Source organism: Protomyctophum bolini (genome assembly GCF_963924005.1).
Source record: "Protomyctophum bolini genome assembly, chromosome: 18".
Classification (NCBI taxonomy): Eukaryota; Metazoa; Chordata; class Actinopteri; order Myctophiformes; family Myctophidae; genus Protomyctophum; species Protomyctophum bolini.
Window position 1 is genome coordinate 31,507,518 of NC_137879.1, and position 25,663 is coordinate 31,533,180.

General features: G+C 42.8%; 2 protein-coding genes across 3 annotated transcripts in view; one reads left to right on the plus strand and one right to left on the minus strand.

The window, feature by feature from the left end:
- Positions 1 to 2,435, plus strand: part of LOC308333330 (caskin-2-like) — a 42,745-nt gene extending 40,310 nt beyond the window's left edge. For both annotated transcript variants that reach the window (XM_080789675.1, XM_080789676.1), the window contains exon 21: positions 44 to 2,435. In XM_080789675.1, the coding sequence (XP_080645801.1) occupies positions 44 to 140 (97 nt within the window). In that variant the 3' untranslated portion in view covers positions 141 to 2,435. The remainder of the gene's footprint in view (positions 1 to 43) is intronic.
- Positions 2,436 to 3,922: 1,487 nt separating this feature from the next.
- nherf1a (NHERF family PDZ scaffold protein 1a) lies at positions 3,923 to 25,358 on the minus strand. The gene is made up of 6 exons (XM_080789068.1): positions 24,653 to 25,358; positions 11,453 to 11,623; positions 9,456 to 9,609; positions 6,927 to 6,970; positions 5,238 to 5,375; positions 3,923 to 4,742 (listed from the first exon to the last, which is right to left on the minus strand). Exons 1-6 carry the CDS (start codon positions 25,124 to 25,126, stop codon positions 4,584 to 4,586), a joined length of 1,140 nt encoding a protein of 379 aa, XP_080645194.1. The 5' UTR covers positions 25,127 to 25,358; the 3' UTR covers positions 3,923 to 4,583.
- Positions 25,359 to 25,663: the final 305 nt, after the last annotated feature.

The following is a 25,663-nucleotide window of genomic DNA, read 5'->3' on the forward strand; positions in this document are numbered from 1 at the left end:
AGTATGTTGCGTTTAACATTCTCGTCTCTGTTTGGTTCAACAGTGGCAGCAGCACGGTAACAGCGGCGGGGAACATTCTGGATGACATAGGCAATATGTTTGATGACCTGGCCGATCAGCTGGATGCCATGTTGGAATAGCTCTGCACTAAAGGCAACACAGCAACGGATTACTTCATTAAAGGGAGAAAGAAACATGAAAGAAATCCCTCCCCCACTTCAAGAAAGGTAGCAGTGAGGAATGAAAGAGAAACTTTTGACATTGGCAAAGAAACAGAGTGTTTTTAAACCTTTGCTGCTCACGAGCGCGAGTAGCCTTTTAACTGCATCACAAAGCAAAAAGAGAGTGCACGCTGTAGGATTTCCTCCGTCCTTTTCATGTGATATTGTCCTTTTCTCGACACAAGCACTTACTGTAGCCTTAGGAAACACACCTGAGAATGTTATTGGAGCGCCCACAAACAGTGAGCGGAGATGTGTTTTATGTGTGCAAGATCAGTCACCAGGTGTCACTGTGTGAAGCACGTTACAAAGGGAGCAGTCCATTTTATCCACATAATATGTATTATATACCCATACATGTATGGATCCTGTCCCATTAAAATGTCGTGTATGGTGGTGCAGTATACTGTATGTCCATGTTCACTTGTATTCTGATATCTAGTGTTATTGTAAATTGAGTTATGGCTATATTTATACTAACAAAGAATATGTCTATCGTTATTTTTTAGGTTTGTTTGTATTTTGTCTTTTTTTTTTACCAACTGGGAGTGACTGAGATTGACTTGGTGTTTGTCGTGCATTAGCCTTGGTATATTTCACTGCTGATTGTCTGCGACTTGAGAGGAAATATTTATCTAAACTATACTGTTTATTGTATTTTATGCCGCACATACTCCTTTTTCGTTTGTCTTATTTTTTTTACTACCAAAGTCTTTACCAAAGTTAGTCAGCTATTGGGGGAGGCACAATGAAGACTTTAATTACCATTGATGCAAAGTGGGGGAAACATTTCTACATTCTTCAAAGCACTGTTATCAATGAAATGAAAGCACAGCACATCTTGTCAGGTCCTGCTGCAGTTACATTGTTAGAGAGCTCAGTCTACCTCCAGGACAGTCTGTGAGGATGTATTGCTTACTGCCTCGGGGTGCTGAGTCAAACTTACTGGAAGTGACCTCCCTTTCCAAAAAGGGAGATTTTACAAAAGTTTTTTTTAACCCATTTTGACCTGAGATCAGATTCTAAAAATGTCTTCTACATCCTGACAGTTTTCTGAAAAAGCTGTGTTTCTACAGTATGTCAGTGGTGCGGAAATTGAAAATTGCGGAAATTGGAAATTGCGGAAATTGGAAATTGCGGAAATAGAAAATTGTGGAAATTGTGGAAATTGAAAATTGCGGAAATTGAAAATTGCGGAAATAGCAGATCTACAAGCTCGTAGCGCGCCACTCAGTGGTGTGCTATGAACTTGTAGATCTGCTATTTTTCCAATAGCTAAAGCATAACATAATGCTAACACCAAAAGGGGTTCCAATCATTTGAAATCTTACCTTCATTGTTATTCTAATAGGATTGAATACAGTTGAAATGGTGTGCAACAGCTGTATCAAAAGGGTAATATTGACAGTAAAGAGTTATGGTCCAAAGCAGGACCAGTTCTGTTCAGTATACTGTCTGTGTCTTAGCCATGTACCGTTACAATCTATGACAAAGACTTCATTTATATTTTCAAATAGCTGATCTACAAGCTCATCGCGACGCGTTGAGCTTGTTGAAATTGTTTATTTTCGACGGGTGACAAAGTATAAATCAGTCTTCACTACATAAACCCTACACTACAGTATATGATTGACCGTAGTCCTCTATACTATAGTGGCATTTCCTTTTATTGTGGGGAAACTTTGGCTGAAAATAGCTGATCGGTTGCGATGCATTGTAAGCTTGCCTATTTTTCCGCTTTCCCCGCAATACGAATGCTGGGGTTTAAGTGGTTAAGAAATGTGGATTGATTAGTTATGTACATTGATATGCTATATTGTTTGTTTTCATTGTTGTTTTGACTGTAGTGTCAACATCTTTTCTGTAAGCACCTTATATGGGATTTACTGTATCGTCCAGTACAAACTATAGTACAGCAGATTCATACCCATTCATTGTAGTTTCACATTCATATAATATATATTTTGTGATATCCTGAGTGAGCAATGACATGAGCTAGATGCAACTTTCTTTTTTTTTTTTACTTTTCTCAGAAAATGGGTTACAAGGCCAGTATAGCAATTACCCTTTTAATTATTTATCCGTGATACCTTTCACTGGACATGTATATTTTGACATCAAAATCAAAAGTCTTAGCCCTACTGATTTGTCCATTCTCAAGACATTTCCATTCATCTGTATTGTTTAGGAAATGAAATAAATTGAGAATTTCTACCCGTCTGTACAGCCTTCTCTCTCTTGAAGTAGTTGGTGTGTGCATGATGTTGCAATTGGAAGTTGCATTAAAATGTGTAACTTCATTTTACAGTAGGCCTATATTAATTAATCAATCCTCATGAAGATATTCTAAAATATGGAGGAAAGCAAGTGCCAAAACACTGGATTATCACATTTCCATCGTTTAATGTTTTAGTAATCAAAACAGATTTGCTCATCAAAATATAAATTTATGTCAAATCATATGCCTGTACAAATCTAATAATAGATCAAATATATGGGTCAGTCTGTTGTAAAAAAGAAAAGAAAAAAGGTGACATTAAAAAATGAATTAAGACAAACCAGAGGGGGAAACGATTTACAACAGATGAGTCAACATGTGAACAGAGACTGAGGAGTTCCTGTTGATACATAAAAAATAAAACGACGCGACAAGTTTATTTTGCCATGTGTTACTGTCGTGAGACAAGTACAAAATAGGGCTTAGGTGGTTATGGAAAACCACACAGTCCCTTCAACCCTTGTATGACCATAGATCATTGTCATTCTTAGAAGTGCATCTCAACTATGGGCAAGAATGACATTCTGGACAAAAGAGAATGTGCATTCTCTGAAGCAAGTGGTTCTCAACCTTTTCAGGCAGTGACCCCCCCCCCCCCCCCCCCCCCCAAAAGAATCATATTTGAACTCCCCCCACCCACCCGATAAGTACTGGAATGTAGTAGTTGAGGCATTAAATTTAGTTTGACTTGTTTCCACGGATAATTATTAATACAGGCGTTGTGACTGAGCTTGTAGGTCAGCTTGTCGTTCGGCAAGTCCATAAATTGTCACTTCACTGCCCCCCCAGAAATCATAACGGGCAAGTATATGCAGAACATATGCCATATTCAGGTTCATATGTGGATATAGGAAATATATGTCTACTTATGCAACATGCAGGCGGGCATTTTGAAAAATATGTCACATATATGTTGCACATATAAAAAAATATATGTTCATATATTTAATTTCCATGTGTGTGTGTGTGGGGGGGGGGGGGGGGAGGTGTGCACGGCCAAAATAGTTTGTGAACCGCTGCTCTACAAGGATACAATAATGGATTCATATTTTGGCAATGAGGTGAGGAGATCAGACAATCTCACATTCAATCTACATTGCAACCTCCAGACCATCAATGGATTTACAGTATGTCAAGCTGTTGATAATCTTTAGTTTGAGTTCATTTAAATTATTCAAAAAGCATCTAGACTATAGTAGCAAATTTGGTTCATCAACCTTAAGAAAATGTGCTGTTGTTGCAAACAATCAAGTCTGACATGACAGCATTAAAAAATCTCTTGTTAACCCATTCTGACCGGGCACCCATTTTGGTGTTGGCATCATGTTATGCTTTAGCTATTGAAAAATAGCAGATCTACAAGCTCATATCGCGCCACCGAGTGGCGCGATACGAGCTTGTAGGTCTGCTATTTTTGAAAAATCGAAGAGCGACTGACATTTTTTAGAATCTGATCTCAGGTCAGAATGGGTTCATCAGACCAGTGTGTGTCCAGTGGAAACCTCGTATGAATCTGATCTCAGGTCTGAATGGGTTAAGAGATCTCATTCAAGATTTGCCCACAATCTTGGCATCACAAATCTGTCAACTATTTATTATTTTCCCCCATTGTTCCCATCATACTTTGTGCCTTTTTAAATGAAACTGTACATCATGGCTATCACCCCGCCCCCCACCACTTTCATCTTTTCCTCAAAATATACTCAATATATTATCGATCATTCCTAAGGAGCAACATTTAAACCATTTAAAAACAAAGAACTGGTAAAACGCTAAATTACAGCGAATGAAATAAAATCATGAAAAATAACACTGTTTCACATTATTCGTAAAAACGCTCTAAAACAAACTCAACATCCATCTTTCTTATGCACAGTACCTCAAGAGAAGTACGAGAGATAGATGGGGAGTAGTGCAAGATAGGCTGTCCCTTGCTTGCTGGTGGAGGGAGAGGGAAATTAGGGATGAGACCATGTTAGCTTTTACTTCATACTCGAGGGGCGGGAAACTCTGCCCCTTCTGAGTATGCGAAATGGCCGCTTTGTGTAGATGTGAGGAGGAGACTGCTCCGTTGTCTTTGTCATTTATAGGTTGCCGAACAGCTCGTTCCTCTTGCTCCAGTCCATTGGCGGGGCTTTTTTGACGGCGCGCTTCTGGCGGGCTCTCTCCTTAGCCTGGGCCAGTGACAGGCCCACAGCTAGGTCGCCGGCGGCCTTAGGAGACGGCTCTGGAGCCCTCTGAACCTGCACACACACACACACACACACACACACACACACACACACACACACACACACACACACACACACACACACACACACACACACACACACACACACACACACACACACACACACACACACACACACACACACACACACACACACACACACACACACACACACACACACACACACACACACACACACACACACACACACACACACACACACACACACACACACACACACACACACACACACACACACACACACACACACACACACACACACACACACACACACACACACACACACAGATTATCAAACAGAAATGTCAAGTGTATGGAGAAACTCCAATGAAAGCCCTGTGCATTGTAGGCCGACTGCAATTCGAATATCTGAATATTACAGTATTTGAATCCTCCAAGTGTATGAGGTAGTTATGATGACACATATGCACACACGTTAAATAAATAAATAAATACATAAACCCCCCAAAACGCTCACATACTGTACCTCTGGTGGAGGGGTGGGAGTGGCAGCTTTTGGCAGAGATGCATTGGAAGAGGCATTTGAAGGAGATGGGCTCACAGACATTTTAGGCTTCTTCTCTTCTGCTGGCTTATCATTCACCTCTACCGCTATCTTATTCACCTGCAACACACACACAGTTTAGGGTTAGGCATAGTTTTACTGGGGTTAAGTTTTAGGAATAGGGTTAGGTTCAGTTTTGGACATATGTGGTTTCCACCCAACAGAGACGATATAATGAAGTACTATAATGTACTGTCTGATATTGTCCAATAGGGGGCAAAAGCGACCCTGCTAAACCTCTCTGGTCTGGTAAACACCCCTCGAATATTTGCTTAACATGACACATTCACTTTGTGTGCTCTCAAGTACAACACCAGGAAATGCATCCTTATATTCTTCAGTCCAACAGTAGATAATGTTGACATTATTTTTCCGCATTGCCCTATAAGCCTTAATCTATTACCCGGCGTGACTCCATTGCGACATACAGTGACAACAGCCATGCAATTCCCTCTGGTCTGCCGTTTCTAAAAATAAACTCATGGTGCTGTTAAGTGGCTTTGGTCAAATGCTACAACACATTCACAAAGATAAAGCCCCTTGTAAGCATTACAAGCCACTTGCCAGCCCCGGAATTGAGGATTATTCACAACAGCAATTGTTTATACGCTTGCAAGTGTTCAACATGTTTTGTCCCCGACACGACCCTCTAACTTAATCAGGAGTCAGGCCAGAGGAATTTCCTTAAAACAGGCCCAGTCAGCATGTGTAGGTAAAACAAAGGCCATCTGTTTGTTTGTTGTGTGTGTGTGTGTGTGTGTGTGTGTGTGTGTGTGTGTGTGTGTGTGTTTTATAGCACTGCTCAACTGATAAAGCGAAGCATGCATGAGGTCATAGGTTTCCATTAAGTTTTACAATCACTGCAGCGTTATGTAATCAATTATGCATTAATTAGTAGCCCAGCCCAGTTGCCCTCGTGGCAAGCAGGAGTTTGAGAGTGTCTGCATGTGACCAGAGAGTAAATATGCCTCGTTACGTTAGTCATCTCATTAGCATAAACCCAGACATGGCCTGGGAATTACAGGTGCTTCAATCCCATGATCCCATGAGGGCACTGAGAGAGTGAGAGAGAGAGAGAGTGAGAGAGAGAGAGAGAGAGAGAGAGAGACACACACAGCAACCACCGTTGCTATAGTGAGGGATCAGCAACAGTCCACAACCACAAATGTAATCAGGGGACAATCCCTGTTTCCCATGGTGTCATTGGTGTGCATATACTGTATATGTAGGCACCTGCGTGAACGTGGGCAGGGGGGGGGGGGGTGGTTGCTGTTCTCTCCTAGCAGCAGTGTGTGTGTGTGTGTGTGTGTGTGTGTGTGTGTGTGTGTGTGTGTGTGTGTGATAAACGGGCTCTTTCTCACAACAACACACGCTGTCTGTCCACAACTACTGATCTCCAACCGGTAAGGTCTACAGACAGAGGGCCGGCAGGGCTTTTCCAGCCTGCCATCTACAGGCACTGAGGAGGATGTATTCCACTGTTCAATTAGATCTATCTTCACTATCTGTGGAGTGTGGAACCCCCATGGCACCTTGTCAGGGAGAACACTGATAGTGATTGTGTCACACACACACTCGCACGCACGCACGCACAAACACACGTGTCCTCACCTCATCGTCTGATGTTGAATGCGACACAGGCTCAGGAAGAGGTCCTAGGATGGAAGAAAGTCAATGTATTAGCCCGTTATTGATAGAACATTTCAACAGAACTCAAATTCATAAGAACTACAATCCAAGTAATTCCAAGTATCTCAGTCAGCTGCCCTCCCTTGGGCTTATACCGCGACAGCTTATCAACCAGCGCAGTTGAAATTGCCTCCGCAAGTGACCTCACTGGTTAAGGAACTCACCGTGTCAAATATGGATGTAACTCAGCCAACAAACACAGTTGCTGTGGTAAATGGTGCATTTATATATCGCCTTTATCCAAGGCGCTTTACATAGATTGTGCATTACATTCACCCATTCATACACCGATTGCGGCGGAAGCCATGCAAGGCACCAACCAGCACATCGGGAGCAATTGGGGGTTCAGTGTCTTGCCCAAGGACACTTCGACATGGAGACAGGAGGAGCCGGGATTCGAACCGCTGACCCATGGATCATTGGACGACCTGCTCTACCTCCTGAGCCACAGCCGCCCCTGTGGATGGTAGAACAAGATCCATGGCTGATGAGATGCTAGACTTTATATAAAGGCTCAAAGGAAACCAAACACCTAGGTTTGTCTGTTCACAGAATAGGTGTATACCAACAAAAGGTTGCCCGAGGCGTACAGGTCTTTAAATAAACACTTTCTGAAACGTCGGGGGAGGGACTGCGACGCTCTATGCCACAACAACTACTGTACAAGCTTGCCTCGAGTCAACTCCCTCCCCACAGTCAAAGGAATTCCAATGGGACTGTACAATTTAATTTGCTTTTACTTGCATATTAATGGACATTGTATTATGAATGCAACGTAAACACAGCGGATTTAGCGAAGATGCCCCACAAATCACGTAAAAACAAAACAGGCAGACCGTGGAATACATTAGCAAACGAAGCATAAAAACATACATACAAGAACAATGTACAAAGGTATAAAGTGTGCAGCAGCTTTTTTATAGGGCAATACAGATTTTTAACTAAGGTAACTTATTGCATAACGTGCATTATTGCTTTCAAGTAATACAGGATACGCTGTCAAAGTACACTATTAGACTAGTAGACTATTAGACTATACATGGTCACACATTTTTTTTAGATTGAACTTAAAGGATGGAAATGGACAATGGAATAGTTAAAATAAAGTGGTATTTAGGCCATGTAAGTGAAGTACACAATGGTCACATATTTTGGCAGGTCACCAGTTTCACCGTAACACCGCCATGCTGGAGTGACCAAGTGTGAGTGAGCGAGTGGCCGAGATTTTGGGTATTGGAATTTGGCTCTAGTGCTGATTTCTCCATCGGGCTTCCCTTCTATGAATTCCCTCAGGGGAGGCGGGGACAGACCATGTAGGGTCGTGTTCCGCAGGGTGGTTCCGCATTGACAGTAACGTTAAACGTAATCTATTCATTTAATGTTGATCAAATTAAGTCCCTGAGATGCAGCCCCTGGCACTAAGCCCTACTGCTAGGACCTGGGGATGGCTGCAGAGAACAATGTGCCTCCTTTAATATTATGTGATGTCACCAGTCACTTCTTTTCACATGACGGAGAGGAGTTTCCCCTAGAGGGTGTAGTGCGTGCAGAGGAACACGCTAACTGACCTAGTACTTCTCCATATTCATAGGAGGCCTTAGCTATGTTTCACCAGTTTCAATTGAAACGGGCCTCCACCCTCAGGGGGGCCTCCAAGCTCCAACTGAACGTCAGGCGTCAGTCAACCCCCGCCACTCTTGGCCCTCTCCATCTTGCTCACTCACTGCCTTGCTCTCTCCCACGATGTTAAGTTACACCTATTTTATTTTAATAACCTGGGTAAAATTGGGAGGTAAAGGGGAGAGTAGACACTTTAATTGTGAAGGAACGACAGGATGAGGAGAGGTGTTGTTGTTGCTAATTGTCGAGAGTAATGGCTGCGTGTGATATTGAACAGTCAAACTATTTGTATCAACAAAATAATTATGTGACAGGTATATGGGGGCCTCATAGTTGGTCTTGAAACGGGCCTCCAGAGTCCCTATTCTTTGGTTCCATTTCCGAACCAACTTTTATCCAATTCATTTTCAGTGGAAACGCTCTGATCAGGTTCAATATTAGGCGGGGAATAAGAACTGAACAGTTCAACCCCGGTGGAAATGGGATAAGGTTCCCACCCCTGTTGTGTTCACTGGAGCGGATACAGTGTGGACGATTCAAACCTCTAGTCTCCCTAAAGGTGGTAGGGCAGGAATTTTACGGCTGCGCCAATGCTGCCAGCAGACGCCCGCAATCTCACTAACAAACTTGCCATGTCAAACATGGACGAAAATCAGCGGCCAAGAAATGTGGATAGTTTGACGAAGCCGAGGAGATACAGCAGTTTATTGGTCGTCTTTTTCAACCATCCTCGCCCACACAGCATAACGGGAACATGATGCCAAGGGTGACTTATACAGTACAATGTACAAAGTGGCCACTGGTAATGGACGAACTGGTAGGAGTACTTACCAGTGAGATGTTCCTCAGTGGGGATCACCTTGCAGCTACTGAAGAAAGCCTCCGTCTCCGTGTCGACCACTAACAGACTGGTTTCGTCCCCGCCGGCCTTAATGGCTGCCACTACGTCCGAGTGTTGCATGCCAATAACAGACTTGTCGTTCACCTGGAGAGGAAGAGGAAGAGGAGGAGGAAAATGATTTGACAAATTCTTATTTTATCTTAACCTTGCCTACCGCCCCTTGAAAACACATTACATATCTCTGCTGCCTGGAAGAAACCACCAAAGGGAGGAAATGAAAAAAATATCCTTTCAGCACAGATATAATATATCTGTACTGAGATAAGATATGCATACTGTATTATTATACAGTATGCAGCCCTCGATCTGGAGCGCCCCGCTGTGACAGCAGAGTATAAACACGTGTTGCGATAGAAATATCTGGTAACGCTGTACAAGGTGCGGTGTCTATGGACAACCTCTCAGCCACGTATACTGACTCCCAGGCCTTCTTGAGACTAATCGCGGAGAGCCAGAGAGGTCAGAGGCTGTGGAATCCCTGTGGGAGGAATATCTACAGACTCCCACACTCCCAGTGTCAGACAACAGAGACCTTACAGTATACGTGCACACACTCTGCTGTGTATGTGTATGTGTGTGTGTGTGTGTGTGTGTGTGTGTGTGTGTGTGTGTGTGTTATACACACGCATACATTCCACGGTCCCACAACCTTCCCTCCCAATCTGACGTGATGTTAAAGATGGTGCCTAATCAATCACATTAATGGAAAGTCAAAACAGAGAAAGACATTCCTCTCTCTCTACTCTTCACTCCTCCCAGGCTGGTGGGAAAAGCCCTGTAGATTGACCAGGGTATAATTCATCCCAGAGACACAGTATAAGTGGATTAACTCTGGTGGCATTATGTGCAACATGGCCTGAGAGACTGATAGACTGATTAGTCATATTCTAGTCATCTCAAAGGTCTTAGATTTTTAGGTCTTAGTTCTACTGGATCTCTACCGGATCTCTTCTCCACTAGTCCCGCCCTAACATTTTAGTGTAGTTTTTATTTGTTGCCGAATTGTCAATATTATTTAGTCTCTAGCTTTAGTCATCATAGCTTTAGTTTTTATTTATTTTTTGTTTAGTTTGTCAGTGAAAAAGGGTAGTCGAACATTTTTCTAAATCAACACTGCATACAATCCACTCTATTAATCACTACAAAAAAGGTGATTACAGTTCCTATTATTACCACTCTGATTTGAAGGGATTAGTAATCTTATAAATTTACCAGTGAATGTTTAAATTTTAGCTTGTACTTTTCTTTTCTTTTTGGTTTTATTTCAATATGGTGTTCACACTAGTGTCTAGTTATTGTTTTGTCTTGGTGAAAGTCTGGTTTAACACTTCAATAAACAGATTGTTGACAAAAAAATAACAGAATGTGTGTGGTTGTGTTCGGCAACCTTCCCCATGTTTCTTCACTAGTCCGATCCAGTAGCCACTGCTACAGAGCTGACAATGAGGTTATATATTCCCTTCTTCTCTGGAATCCTGCCTTAAAGCAGACCAGAGGTAGAAAACGGTCGTTCCCTGATGTCATCGCTAGGGACACATGCATCAGCAAGCAGAAACTGGGGATGGCAATGAAGGATCGGTCTGGCGTGGCATTGTGAAATCCAGGATGACCGCGGTCGAAAAATGATGATGATGAGTGTGTCTGTGTCTGTGTGTGTGTGTGTGTGTGTGTGTGTGTGTGTGTGTGACAATCATGATGTGGGATACAATTTTCATTTTTCTAAATGTATTTAGAGCTATAGTTAGGGTTAAAAAGAAAAGCCACATGTTTAGTAACACCAGTGTGTGTGACAGATAAGGTGTGCCTGAGTGACTGAGAATGAATGAGTCATGACTCCCGGAGTGAGTGAGCAAGCTCTTCGGTTAGCTTGTAGTTGCGTATAAACAAGAACACTTCAATTTGGCGGTTGTGTATTTCATTTTCATACTTGCAAAATCTTGTCCCGGGGCTTCAGGCCTGCTTCATGTGCAGGTGAGTCCTCATCCACGGCCCTGATGTACTGGCCTGGTTTATTCTTTTCACTGTGCAAGTTGAACCCGTAGCCCGTTGCCGATTTCTTCATATGGCATAGACGAGGTCGCAACTCAGCTTTCGCCTCCTAGGGAGAGAGAGGAGGAGAGAGAGAGAGAGAGAGAGAGATAGAGAGAGAGAATTTTAAATTAATGAGGCTTGCACATAATTGCCAAAAAACTAATTCTGACCATTAGTAGCGGACAAATAACGAGGTAAACAGCGTTTATCTCAAAAGACTTACCTTAGTTGAGATTAGTATTTCGTAAATCACAAGGCACTTTGCCCTTGTGGCAAAAGTAGAAGTAATTGTTTCAGCAAAATGCAACGTGCTACAAAAGGGAAAATAAATACTTAATGACCATACTCTACTTGTGCTATTATTTGCTACTACTACATGCTTGTTCTAACTAAAACGGTGAGGCATAAACCAACTTCCCCTTTCCTCTGGCATGTGCTTGACAAATAGTGGTTACAGTATGTAGACAATCAAAACTGCCTTAAGGGTTTTTAAAAAGCAGAACAAAGAAGTTAACAAACATAGTAATCAATCCATCTATTTTTAAGACAATGTAATGTAGGCCTTTATTTGCACAACCGTTCACTTTCAGAACTGCCGTTCACTTTTTTAGAACTGCTGATATGACTTCCTGTCATAAAATGCAACAACAGGTCTATGTGGTTGGTTAATACATTATTATACTGTAGTTTGATCCTGCGGAATATGTTAATCATTTTATCACAAATCCAATACCAGAATATGAAATAAATCCATGCACCTAAAATAATGCATAATATGTCATTTCCCAGTTGGTGTGCTATTTCTAAAAAGCGTTAACATGTTAAACCACCATACAGAGTATTTTTGAGCACAAAATATGGGGAAAGTACAGAATTTGCCTACAATAATGCCAAATGACAAAGTCAAACAAAATATGTTATTTTCCATAGGGTTCTCATAAGCTTTGTTTCACTATATCCCTGCTGTCGGGGATAAACCACCCAACTCCAAAATGTTCATTTTTCAGGAAATGAAGAAATGATTCAAAGTTGGCGACCGTTGTGACTTTAGTTTATATATTGTCAATTACTTCCATGAGAGGGGTAGAGGTGGTGGAGTTGGCTGCTTTAGCAGACAGTTTGTGGGTCCAATGGAGTTAAGAGGTTTTGTTCGAAGCACTTTTTACTACTTTTCATTGGTTCAATATTTTCAAAACAAACCCACAGACGTAAAGGGTGTTCAATAGCACTGATTTTGATTAATGCAAAAAAGTCCTCCCGACAGCAACAATATGCTAATTCTAAATAATGTTTCAAAATCAAGCGTCCAATTTGTTACATTTTCTACTTCGCACACCAATGTGTTCCGTTTTGTCCTAGTTATTAATGTGTTCTGTCAGCTTTCACTAATGTATGTCACTTCTTGCCATTTATGCTTAAAGCATGAATGAATATCCATGATAGTGTAACATGCCTCTGGCTCCATCATATTCTGTGGTTTTGTGCAGTAAAATTCTCAAGTGTTAATTTAACTCAAAACCTCATTAAGTGTACAAACCAAATGGGGTCCATTTGCTTCCATTCAACACTAATACTGTACTGTGCACGTTACTTTCATCAGTTGTGCTCATGTATTCCCCAGTATAGATAGATACATAGATACTATAAGGTTTTACAGCGACGGCAGGGAACATCTGAGCACCTAATAAAACCTCACATTGGCCGATAACAAGGCTCCTATCTATGGCGCGGCTTCGCTTATCGCCAGTCATGCGTTAATGATTCCCTGACACTCAGCCCTTCGAGAGTAACCTTTGCAGCCTCAACATCCACTCAAGATGGGCGGACGACAGTCTCGCTATCTGCGCACTTGCACAATGGCTTATTTATTAAATTGAAAAGGTGTATAAGTCAGCGTGGTTTATGATTGATTGAAATGTCCGGAATGCGTACAATTGGCGTGTGACATCTGGCAGGGGATGAGATTTGATATTAAAAATAAACCCTCCGTTTTATCCTGCCCAATTAAGTCCTTTCCAGCCAAAGCTTCCTTCCTATATAGTGGTTATAATCATATATGATAGAAGGTTCTCAGAGTTCGTTGTAGCAACACACATCACGCAAATACAAGATCACACTCACAATCCCCTGCCTAATACACACACCACACGCGCACGCGCACACACACACACACACACACACACACACACACACACACACACACACACACACACACACACACACACACACACACACAAAGATCATTAAACAGTCCCCAACAATCCCTCGACAGGCATTTGCAGTAAGTGCAAGTGAATAGGAGCCATATAATCCAGTTACCCCACCACAGGGGGAGAGGGAATCTGCCCAAGGCACATGAGGTGAACAAGCCAGATAGCCTCCTACTCTCTCTGTTCCTTTGCCAATCTGTAAATCTACAGCTGATCTCAGGGAGACCTTGGAAGTATGTGCCAGAGTCGAGGCCGGAGACGTCTCCTTCGCTTACCAATGCCTTAATCTTAAAGCTCTCCCCCATCTCTCTTCCAGCAGTTCACCCTTTTCTCATTAATTTCTTCCTACACTAGGCCAGACCCAAGGTTTAGACACTTCACCAACATGTGGCTCTGAAGGGCCCTCGTGTTGACCACACTGTTAATTAAAGACAGGATCTGTCATTTTCAAAGCATTTCCACGTCTAATTTGGGACAACACAGCATTTGCACTACTCTTCAACATGTGTTCAATATAGGTGCTGAAAATTTATACAAAATGTAGTGTGTGTGTCAAACCAGAGACACAATTATCTTGCTGTCCAGTCTCTCTTCAATGTTTGGCTCCTGCCCCTACAAAGCCGAAACGCCTAAAGCAAAATGACTTATAAAGTCATGTTGAAGATGACTCATCCTGTTTAGAAGTGTTATAAGTTGTTGGTGTGGTAAACTCGACAGGCTCCATTTTCGTCAGTGCCTTACTCTTTATGCCCAGCTTTGTGTCTGTGTGTACTCCATAGAGAAATGTGTGTACCCCATAGCGATGATTTGATTGGCTGAGCACGGAACATGACGTACTGTATGATGATTTTATTACAAAAAAGAAAATCTAAATAGTAAAAAAAAAGGTCATGAAGTTTATGGATAAGGGGTTTAAATTAGCACTGACAAAAATAGGACCCTACATCTCTGCACAGCTGGCTGGAGATCAGGAACTGAGGCCTCTTTCTCTCTATACGCCTACCATCATCTGCCACTGTGGGCAACTGAGACGAGACCCCCTGAAGTGCAGGAGCTTGGGCGCTGTGACAGGGGCCAGCATGGGGCTGGAGAGGGGAGAGAAGAGAGGAAGGAATGGTTGCCGGCGGTCTCCTCTTGATGAATGAAAAAAATTGGCTCTTTGAAGTGTCAACTTATGTCAGGATATAAAAGACACTAAACATTTATTTTCTCTGTAGAGTGAATCCAGAGTTCTCAAATTCTGCGAACAAGACCTGATATTTTTGGGCCAGGCCAGGGCTAAAAGTTTAGTTTGGGGCCGGGCCGCAGGCTCCATGAACAAATATATATAATTTATTTTATTATTATTATTATTTATTATTTGATGATTTTTATAATAAAAATTATAATTCTGTTCTGTCCGTTTGTGTATTTATCTATTATGAAGATGGTGCTGAACGGTGTTTCACTTTTACTCTGTGATAGTTCTCAAATTCTGCCGAAACTCGACGTTTCAGGGCCTAAAATGTATGCTAATTTGTCAGGCTGGGTCTCGGGCAAGTCGGGCCGGCCCAGTTAGGCCCAGTTAGGCCCGGGCTTTCATTTTCAGGCCTGTTGAGAACTCTAATACAGACAGACACTTAACGTGCTGGTAAGTGCTTTAGTCTATTACAGGGGCTCCCAAGCCATTTCCAAAAGAGAACTGGCGTCTCCCCAGGACCCAGACATACAAAACTGAAAATGAATTAACTACTTAAGCCTACTTCCAAAATAGTGAAATAAAATAGGCCATCTACAAGCTCACAGTGCATTGTGACGTGTGAGATTGTAGATCTTCACCATTTGAGAATTTCTAAAAATAAATCTGAAAATAAAAGAAATTAATTATATTCACTTTAAACCTTGACTAACCAGTAGCAAGCAGTTTGCAACAATACAAAATGCCCTTCATTGACCGTCTAGAGATGGGCCAAAACTGTCAGTCATTTGTAGTTGGTCCCTTCCTGAACATGGCTGCAGTGGCGTTTACAGATGAGTGGGTAAATACAGACAAGCCTCTGCCAGCCTATAGGCTCCATGAGGAGAAAATAACAGCCATCGGCCCCATCTGGCACATAGAGTACTGTGCGTGCTTGTGTGCACACTGCACGCATGTGTGTTTTCCTGAATTACAGGCTATAAAAAGGGTACATGTCCACAGCATGAGATCATTAATGGACTTCTTTGCATTATTCGTGACATAAAAGTATGCCAACATAACAAATTGGCATCATCAGCATTTCCGAAATGCAGTAAGGCTGTAGATGATCGTTCTTTGTTAATCACTTACAGGTTCACTAGGGACTCCTCAGGCTCCATTTATAGTATACTTGCTCCACTCCTTTTTTCTCCTCCTACAACAAATAGAAGTATAAATAGTCGATCTACATGTTCACAACACGCTTGTGAGCTTGTATTGTAGATCTGTTATTTTCGCCGGATGTACTGTATGCCCCAGAGCAGGGACGATAGGATTGCGTTTGATTAAGTGGGTTTCATGGACTGATGATTAAAATCAATGTGTCCAGGCTCATTAATGGTACCATTGCTCTGAGCCTTAATTGTCACCCAGGCCCCTTTTCCACCAAAAGAACTTCGGTTCAGAACCTTGGTGCCGTTCCGAAACCTTGGTGCTTTTTGCGAAACGGTCGCGAACCGGCTGCATTTCCACCAGATTGACGGCCGGTTCATTTGGTGGCGCTATTATACCTAAACACAAAACGTTGAAAAGGAGAAGGATCCGTCATGCCCGCAGACGCCCCGAGGGCATTGCACAACACAAACCGATGTAAACAGTATCCACGAGGTTGTGATGTCAAGGTTACAAGTTATTATAACGCCCAGCAAGTCTCAGCTGGATTCTGGATCGCGATGCATCCGTATACGTTTGGATCGTTTCATGTTTGCCTTGGCAATTAATGTAAACGTATTTTTGTTCAATGATGGTTGATCGCATCGAATATCTGTTGCGTGTGTCACTGTGTCTGCGACCTCCCAAGTTCCAACCCACTGACAAGTTCCAACCTACTGACACACCCACTTATATCGTCTCGGTTCACAAAGTGCTCCGTGCAATTACAAAGCTGAACCACCGTTTTGTGGTTCACATTGGGAACGAACGTTTATGGTTCGGAACCAACTCATTTTCAGTGGAAACACTCTGAACTGGTTCAATATTTAGCGGGAAGAAAGAACCGAACCGGTTCAACCACGGTGGAAAAGGGGCCCCATTGTCTGTTTGGGGCCACAACCGTGTCCTCTAAACCCAGTGGTTCTCAATTTACTTTAGTTCAAGGCCCCCCACTTCAGTATACATGATAGTCTGTTCTTCTATATGGCAGTGAATGCTAGAGCCTGAAGCCAACCCTGCACAAGTCTCTAGACGGGTGCTACACCAGAATGTTACGTACAGTACTCGACATCAGCAACTTGCAAGAGTGTATTGTTTTCAACAAGATCCTGTATGAGGGAATACCAAGGGTGAGCCAGGAGAATGAGACTATAGCAGGACACTGCCAAAGACATCAAGCAAGCCAGCCAGCAAATTGGTGCTGTGGGAACCAACACACGGGCATCGTTCGCGAGGACGTCCGTCCACACGAACATATGTGGATGTACTCAAGAATGACGCAGGAGCGCAATGTAAATACCGGGATGACTGGAAGCGATGATGGACGGCTCCTCTGAGGACGACCTAGAGAGAGACACCCCAATACTCTGACAGTGGAACACCAAAGGGACCCTTATGGGTGCGTTTAGTTCCATCTGTACACTGTCAGAGTTACAGAGTACAGACCTGTAAGGTTTCATTTGGTTCCTAACTTCCAAAATATAAACAATTTAGCTGTGGAGCCCCGAGAACCCTGTCAAGTACCCCTGGGCTTCTCCAGACCCCACATGGAGAACCACAGGTCTAACCTACTCTGCTCTCTGCGTGTTGCTCAAAAGAAATCTAGGTCAAGCAGAAAAAAACACAGGTTAGAGGTAAGCACACAATAGAATCTGCTCTGAAATGTAGAAACGCAACATTGGAGGCAGCGTGTTAAACTCAATCCTGTGGATGGAAATCTTTGTCTTACGGTCCAAATGAGTGGTACTTCTCAGAGTTGTTTTCTCTGAAACATACTTTGCACGTTTGCACACCGTCCAGAAAGTGAAACACTTCCAGTGAAGGATGGCTCTCCTATTCCACCAACACATCTAGACAACATCCCAACATCTCCCATGTGGAAATGCAATGAACCCTGCAGGCCTCCCTATTCTGGGGGGGGGGGGCGAACGTTAAAACGCTAAAAGCTCACCAACGCATCACGTTGCGATGTGTCGTGAGCTTGTGGATCTGTTGTTTTCAACTAGAGTATAGGGTTTAAGTGGTTAATAGCTGCAGTGCCGACTATTGTGATAATGCTGTGGATGTGCTTTGTTTGACATGATACTATATCTTATTCAGTGCCTCTGGCCTGTGTCTTTTCCACTGTCCAGGAGACTTCATCACATGGTGCTCGGGCTGACTAAGGTCTGTTAAAGCTCCAGCACCAGTAGCAGAAGGCAGGAACAGCAAACATTCACGGTCCGATATCACAGGGTTCAATATCAAAGGTTAATGGCTTTATGGCTTGCTCTAGTAAAATGTGAGGTCTCGGACTCACCACTAATCACTCCATAATGATTTATAACTTGCGTACACAACAACAACCTTCAAGTTCAACTAAAGGTTGATGCTTTTGTTTTGTCTCACAGGTCTAAAAATAAATGTACCTCATCCGAGGCGTAACCCAATGATAGAAAGAAAGGAATGTAGTTTGACATGTCTGTGATGGGATCAGAAAATATAGATCAAATAAAACTGACATTAACCAATGGCAGTAGCCGATATTTTCTCTGTTGTTGATATTGAGCTTACATTTTGTTTGTTTGTTATGTTGGTTATCTGCAAGTTGTAGATTCTGAACATTTATTTCTTGTATTGAAGATGTATTTGTTTCCCTGCCACAAAAGGGGGAAATAAAAACAACACAAACGAAATAAAGTAATATCGGTATCAGTATCGGCTGAATTGTTGTTTTAACCATCGGTAGCCAAGAATTTCCATATCGATGCATTCCTTCCCATTTCCTACTTATATTGTGGAGGGAATGGGGAGTCTTTACCCCCAGGAGGAAGAAATAAGAGTCCGCAACACTGGTATGAAAAACTCAGCTCCACAGTGGTTTATTAATTCAACGTTTCGATCGAAACGTTGAATTAATAAACCATTTTTGTAGGCTCAGCAATACAGAGAAGTCCATTACGTGCACTGTGACACTCTCGACACTTGCACACGACTCCTGAAATAATGTTCAACTTGAGAAAGTACACCGTACAGGATTAGGACAGTTAGTCCACGCTGCCTCACCTCGATATCAATCATTACACAACCACCTCGCCGTATGACACAGATACAACAGCACAGATAAATGAGAATGTTGTACAAATGGAAATGGATAATAGCGTTTAAACTTAAAGTGACAGTAATATGTTATTTTAATTAGCAAGAGCACCACCTAATTTTAAAATACTGGGTAATATTTTTACTGTGACAAAATATTACATTCACAATCCTATTCATCCCATCCCATAATATATTATTATTCCATATTGCATAGTGCAAACAACCACTGTTGCTCACTCAACACAGAAAAAGGAATATTCTTTTTATAGTAATCATTTAGTTTACAATGTCCCATTAGTACTTTTGCCAATACTTTCCCTAACACTGTAAAACTAAAAAATGGTAATGACAACAAGTTTGCAATGCAAGATTGGTGTACATCAGGTAGTGGTCCCGTTGACTCCTGTATATCAGTAGTCAGTACCCACCAGGCAAATCAGACAGACTGGGTGAGTAGGTGTCACATGTAGAATATACAATGGACCACATGTTGTCCATAAAAATTGGTCCGCGACCCACAAATGGGTCCCGACCAACTGTTTGGGAACTAGGACTCTCCAAAATTGTGATTGGATCCAAAATTATGGCATCGTGGCTCTTGGCACATGTCATGAACATGATTACATGTACCAGCTGTTTTTGTTGCCTGAGAGAGGGTGTGATGATGATCAGACTACATTGGTGGAAAGGAAACGTCATTACCAACTAACACAAACACAGAAGGAGACAGGAAGTGGTTTTCTCACTCTACTGTCAGTGAACTGACAGTGAACAGTGATTCTGTCATGCGTGTGTGTGTGTGTGTGTGCTCGCGCGCGTGTGCGTGCGTGCATGCGGCTGTGCGCACGCTTTTTTGTGTACAAAGAAAGCGGCATAATGGCAGTTACACAACCCATCCACTGACTAAAAGCTATAATTAAAATGTCATACCAACAATGTACAGTATACAAATTTGGCATGAAGCTGCAAATTACGGAAAAAAATGTTATGTTTAACAATCTGTATGTATAGTATGTTATTATGTTAATATAATATGGTTGGAGTTAGTCTAAGTTAGGACCACTGCTGTGTTTTTTTTTTTTTTTTTCCCCTACATTCTTTTTTTTTTCACCTGGTGCCAATCGCCTAAACTGTAATCCTGGGTGCAACACTCCCACTCCCTCGGTCAACCTGGCCCTGACCTGAGGTCATGCTTCCTTTTATGCGTATGAGGAGTGAGCAGGACGCTTCTTATCACTAGAAAGGAGGGGAGGTACTACCGGGCCGGGGGTAGGACGTATTGTGTGGAAGGAACACGTTATTCCAACCAGTTCCTTTCCCCTCCATCGGGCCAGGCGCCCTGGCTGACCAGGCGGAGGCAGTATACTAGAGACCAGCATTACTGCATGTTCTTTGTGAGTTTGACAAGAGGTATTGCATAATAATAATGAATTGCATTTTTATAGCGGTTTTCCAAGTGCTCAAAGCACTTTACAATGGTTCATTCATTCATACAAAATGAATCACTAACAGTGGTGATTCAATATTTAATCATATTAATTATTAATAAGTGTACTGCATCTGCATAGGGTAGATGGAGAGAGAGAGACACTTCAAAGACACTAATAATTACTCTCACTAAATGCCATCATAATCCCTGTCAAGTCACAGGACTTGGCTAATCTTGACAGTTCTGCTGGCTGTCTGGGGGGGGGGACAGCTTAATATCACAGTTGAAGCTGTGATTTAAAGTTAAGGAGGATTTGGTCAGATGATGTCAAACGCCCTTAAAAGGGTTTATTTGGGAAGGCATCTCCATGGAAACCGGTTGGCAAAGACAACTCCCCTGGATAAAATGGCCTGATTAAGTGAAACTTGAATCCAGAAATGTAGACTATTATGTAACCAAACAATAGACTGTATGAGGTAAGATAGCTTTATTCTTTTATTTTCAATAAAATGACAGGATCAAATGTTGTGCCAATTGATAAGAGTGTTGTGCAACCTCAAGGAGAAAGCTTAGCTTGGTGAAGCAAGACCAGCCTCAAGGTCTGCAAGTCTGAAGTCGAAAGTTCTCCACATTCTCGGTCACTCACTATGTGTGCTCATGGAGTCACAAAGAGTCCATTATAAATATATCAAGGAAAATATAATGTCACTGTGTCAAATTGTCTTCTGTGTTCAAAATAACCAAGATTTGGTTGTGTTATGCGTGTAGATAGACGACAACATAACTGCAACATTCCAGGTTCAATTTCAACTTGATGATCCAACCCTCTCCTTGCCCTCAGTTTCTTGTCTCTCTACCATTCTACCTGAATAAATAAATATAATAATAAAAAAATCCCTCAAAATAATAATAACAAACACGAATTCACTTCTAAACAAAGAGTCATCATTAATCTGCTTCACACTACCTTGTCATTCGGTCACTCAGTCTAAATGTTTTCAAGTAGAGAACAAACTGCTGTTTAATCTACTGGCCACAGTGGTCAGTCCCCTTCCTGCGCGAGCGCACGCATGCACGCACGCACACACACATGCACACACGCAGTGTTAAGTGTGAGTGGGGGGGGGGGGGTGTAGGCATTTTAGGGTCAGCGTGGCCTCCTTGCTGAGGCGTGAGAGTCCTCTCTCCTTTCCTCCCCGGCCGAGTCCCTTTCTCCCCAGGCAAACACTGTGGACAATGCCTCATTCTGCTGTGGGAAATCTCCATGGCAACCAATGGACTGCCGTCAGGCTGGCAGTGGACTGAGTCACCAGAGGCCAGGATGTTACCATAATATGATGACATGTTCACTTGGCTCATGCTTTTATCAAACACCACGTGAACTGTAGGATCGAGTTTCTTCAGTAGTAAGTTCTACATAGATTTAGTTATTCCTGCACAGTTAACTTTTTGTCAAACTGGGAATGTGCTCAAATCTAGCAAAAACAGATGCACAAGTTGTGAGCTTTTTTTTACGCAAGTAAAGGGTTTTAAGTGGTTAAAACTTGCAAAGATGCTTTTCTTTGACTGCTACATGTGCAGTGTTTACAGTTTTAGTAGTTTGCAACAGAGAGCATAATAATAATTTAAAAAACTGTTATTTGTAAAGGCATAAAGGTTTATTTTAGGAGTAAACTCCACACTTTCAGGCTATTTTCATGTATTGTAATCCGGCAGTAGATTACATTAAATAGAAACCTATTGGGAGGTTAGTAGGAAAGGTATGTACTATGTACTGTATCAGGTGAGTGGACCAGCTCTGCCAAGTCACCCATCAGGGAGGAATGTACTAGAGCCCAACCGAAGCTCACAACGTGCTGTTTGTAAACACAGCTTCTTTTTTTTTTTACTGTAAAACAGCCTTTTAAAATTAGGTTTTCGGACAGCCTGTGCCAAATGTAAAGAGACTAAAATATTGCACGCCGCTAACTCCAAGCGGTCCGTGTTGTTTCTCCGTGAATATCATGTGTCCGTCTGTCCGAGTGAGAGACACTGAGACACACAAACCGTGCTTTTTGAAGGCAGACAGCTTTGTGTCTTTGGCCACTGACTGTTATTTGCGTGTTGTTCCGCATTGTTGTTTTTTCTCTGTGAATAAGAGACAAACCAAGTAGAGCCGCAAGTAGAAGCAGTGGTCAAGACAGTGACGTATCACGGCAACAAAGCACAGGCGTGACTTGGCCACCTGAACTGCGGCACAAAGTTGTGCACTCCAAGGGCACAAATATGTGGCGGAACTCTCCCAAATGTAATAATAGATGTAGGAAGGGAGAGAGGGAGGGAGGTTGTGTGTGACATCAGTCCAGAGATCCGCAAGAGAGAGGAGACAGGAAGGGAGGGAGAGAAGCCTATTTCACCCACACAATAACCCGGTCAATGATGCCTACCCCAACCTGAACATGCCGATTTGTAGCGTGTTGTCAAAGCAAAAATCAGGCAGGCAAGTTGATAACAACCTGATCATAAAAGCCTTAAACTAAACTGGGAGCAGTATCACATTATAAAAGATATGCACGACACAGAGCCATAAGAAAAGCTATTTTTATTGCTGTTGTGCAACTGCAAAATAATCACCCAGGTCCCAGACCTTTAACCAGTGAACATGGTTACATAGCCAATCAACAACCTCTAATTGACTTGGTGACCTGTGCAAACCCATGGCTGAATAAACTCATACAATGGAATCCTTTGCTTGTCTAAAGAAAGAGACACTTTGCAGTAATGAATGAGTTACTGTAAAGTAAAGTAGCATTCAAATTCCTCATTTGTCCTAGCCAACCGACATGTGTCAGAAGTACCCGACATATGAGACGAGTGTTCAGTGCTGGTGGCCGTGAATGAACCTGGATGGTGTTCTAATGCCCACCGCAGAGACGCCGCTGGGAGCTGGCATTTGGTTGGATGTGAAGGTTAATTAAGAGAGATGCTGAGACAGACAGCCATGCATGACCATGGCTGTTGTTTTGACTTACCGGTAAACCCTAAACTTTGCATGTCCTTCAGCAAATGCCATCAGTACAAACCACATATTGACAGAGAAGCAGACAGACACAGTGACATGCTGCCACGGACCTGAATGAAGTCAAGCCTCTCTATTATGTTCTCAAAACTATTTAGGCTGGACAAAGTGGACATACAGAAAATGTGGTGATGACTGTGTAACAACAACTAGGCACTATTTTAGTCCCATATTAATAACAAATCCTCACCAATAGTTATGGGAATATTTGGATGAGACTGACATTCCAGTTGGATGACCTACATCAAAGAAGCATAGCTTCTGGTCTGACAAGCCAAACCTGAACAGGAGCTCAAAGAGGAATTGTCTGGAGTTTTACAGACTATTATTACATCACAAAGAATCTGTTCGCCAGGACTTGGTAGGCCTATATCATGTTATTATTCTGCTATGTTGTGTCAATTTCAATTCAATTCAAATGAGCTTTATTGTCATGAGAAAACATAAGTTTACACTGCCAAAGCAAAAGTTGAACAAAGAAAATAAACGTGTAAACAGAGCTGTGTTACTTTGAGTAATACTATTTTGAAACTAAACTATACAAAGATTGTGCATTTTCTTGTAAGAGATAGTTGTACATCCATATAGGAGACGCTTTATACTTTTGAAAGTATTTTGTGTCACATGATCTCACATCTGTCTGAGCCTCTCTGCCATTTTACTGGCTTTAGTGGCACTGGAAGTGGCTATTAAGCAGGGGATAGATCATAGATGTACAGTATTTTCAACATTAAATTGTCATGTAACCTTAGGGGCTGGTACACACACATCCTCTTACATCTGAGAGACACCCTTTGACCACAACACCCTGTCTCAAATCGGGAAAGGGGAAAACACATGTCATGGCTTGGTGAGGGTCCATAGAGTTTAGATTCTAAAGTAAACTGTATGAAACTCTATCTAAACTTTAGAAGAACCCCTTTTAAATGAAAACACTATTAATCCTTTACCTTGGAGCTCACACTCAGCCTCTCCAGGGAGACCTCTCCGTTCTCCGATGGAGCAGGGGAGCCCTTCGGGGAAGGAGAGGACGTGGACGCCCGCGGGGTGCCGTTGCTCTGTGCGTCGCCGTGGTCGGACTCGCCGCTGGACACGGGGATGCCCTCCGTGACGAACTCCTTGCGGCAGAGCAAGTTGTGTTTCTTAAGGAGCTCCGTGATCTCGGGGTCCATCACAATGAGCTCCAGCTCCCCGACGGTGGCTCGTATCCTGCCCACGACCTGCTGGTGGCTCTCGCCCTCCACGTTCTCGCCGTTCACGAACGCCAGCCGGTCCCCGGCCAGCAGACCCGAGGTGTCGGCCGGAGAGTCGGGCTCCACGAGCCGGATGAACTGGCCGGTCTTGCCCTTCTCCCCGTGGAGATGGAAGCCGTAGCCATTCGGCCCCTTTTCTAAAGAACAAAATCTGGGTCGGAGTTTTGACATGTTGTTGGACAAGTCAGACCCAAACCGTGTGTTCCGAACCGTTTCAGCGACTTCTTTGGTAGACAATATAAAACAAATGTACAGCTGAGCTGAGTTGGCTGACACCTGTTGCGCGCAGTCCTCCACAACCACAACTTCCTGACAGCCTTCACTTTCCGCTGTTGCTAATGGAGCGATAGATCCTCCCCGAAACTACGGTATGTTGCAATCTTGTAACAATTTCACCCTGCTGTTGCGCTAAGCCGCCGCTATTCACAATCACATGTGATCCAGGGCTGCTGCTGTAGCCTCGGTCCCAGGCTTAAGTTACTGCTGTGTCGCGCCTCTCGAAGCAGGCGGTGACTTTTACATAACTGACGTGTAACAAGACCAATCAGTGAGCTCGTTTAGGGTTAAACCTTCTGCCTTCATCAAACGACCAATGCAAGTGCTGGCGGCTGCATACCTAGTCCTACCTACTTGTCCTACTACATCATGAAATTGTCTAATCTAAGATGTTTTCAATCGTTTCGCTGGAGCGGGTGCCGAATTCCAATT

Bases quoted from the DNA above. Each gene is read 5' to 3' on its own strand.
- nherf1a (XM_080789068.1), bottom strand. From the start codon at position 25,126: ATGTCAAAACTCCGACCCAGATTTTGTTCTTTAGAAAAGGGGCCGAAT. The intron at 6,971-9,455 runs GTAAGTACTCCT...CTTCCATCCTAG, and splicing joins CACTGAGGAACATCTCACTG to GACCTCTTCCTGAGCCTGTG. The intron at 4,743-5,237 runs GTACAGTATGTG...GTGTGTGTGCAG, and splicing joins CTCCCACCCCTCCACCAGAG to GTTCAGAGGGCTCCAGAGCC.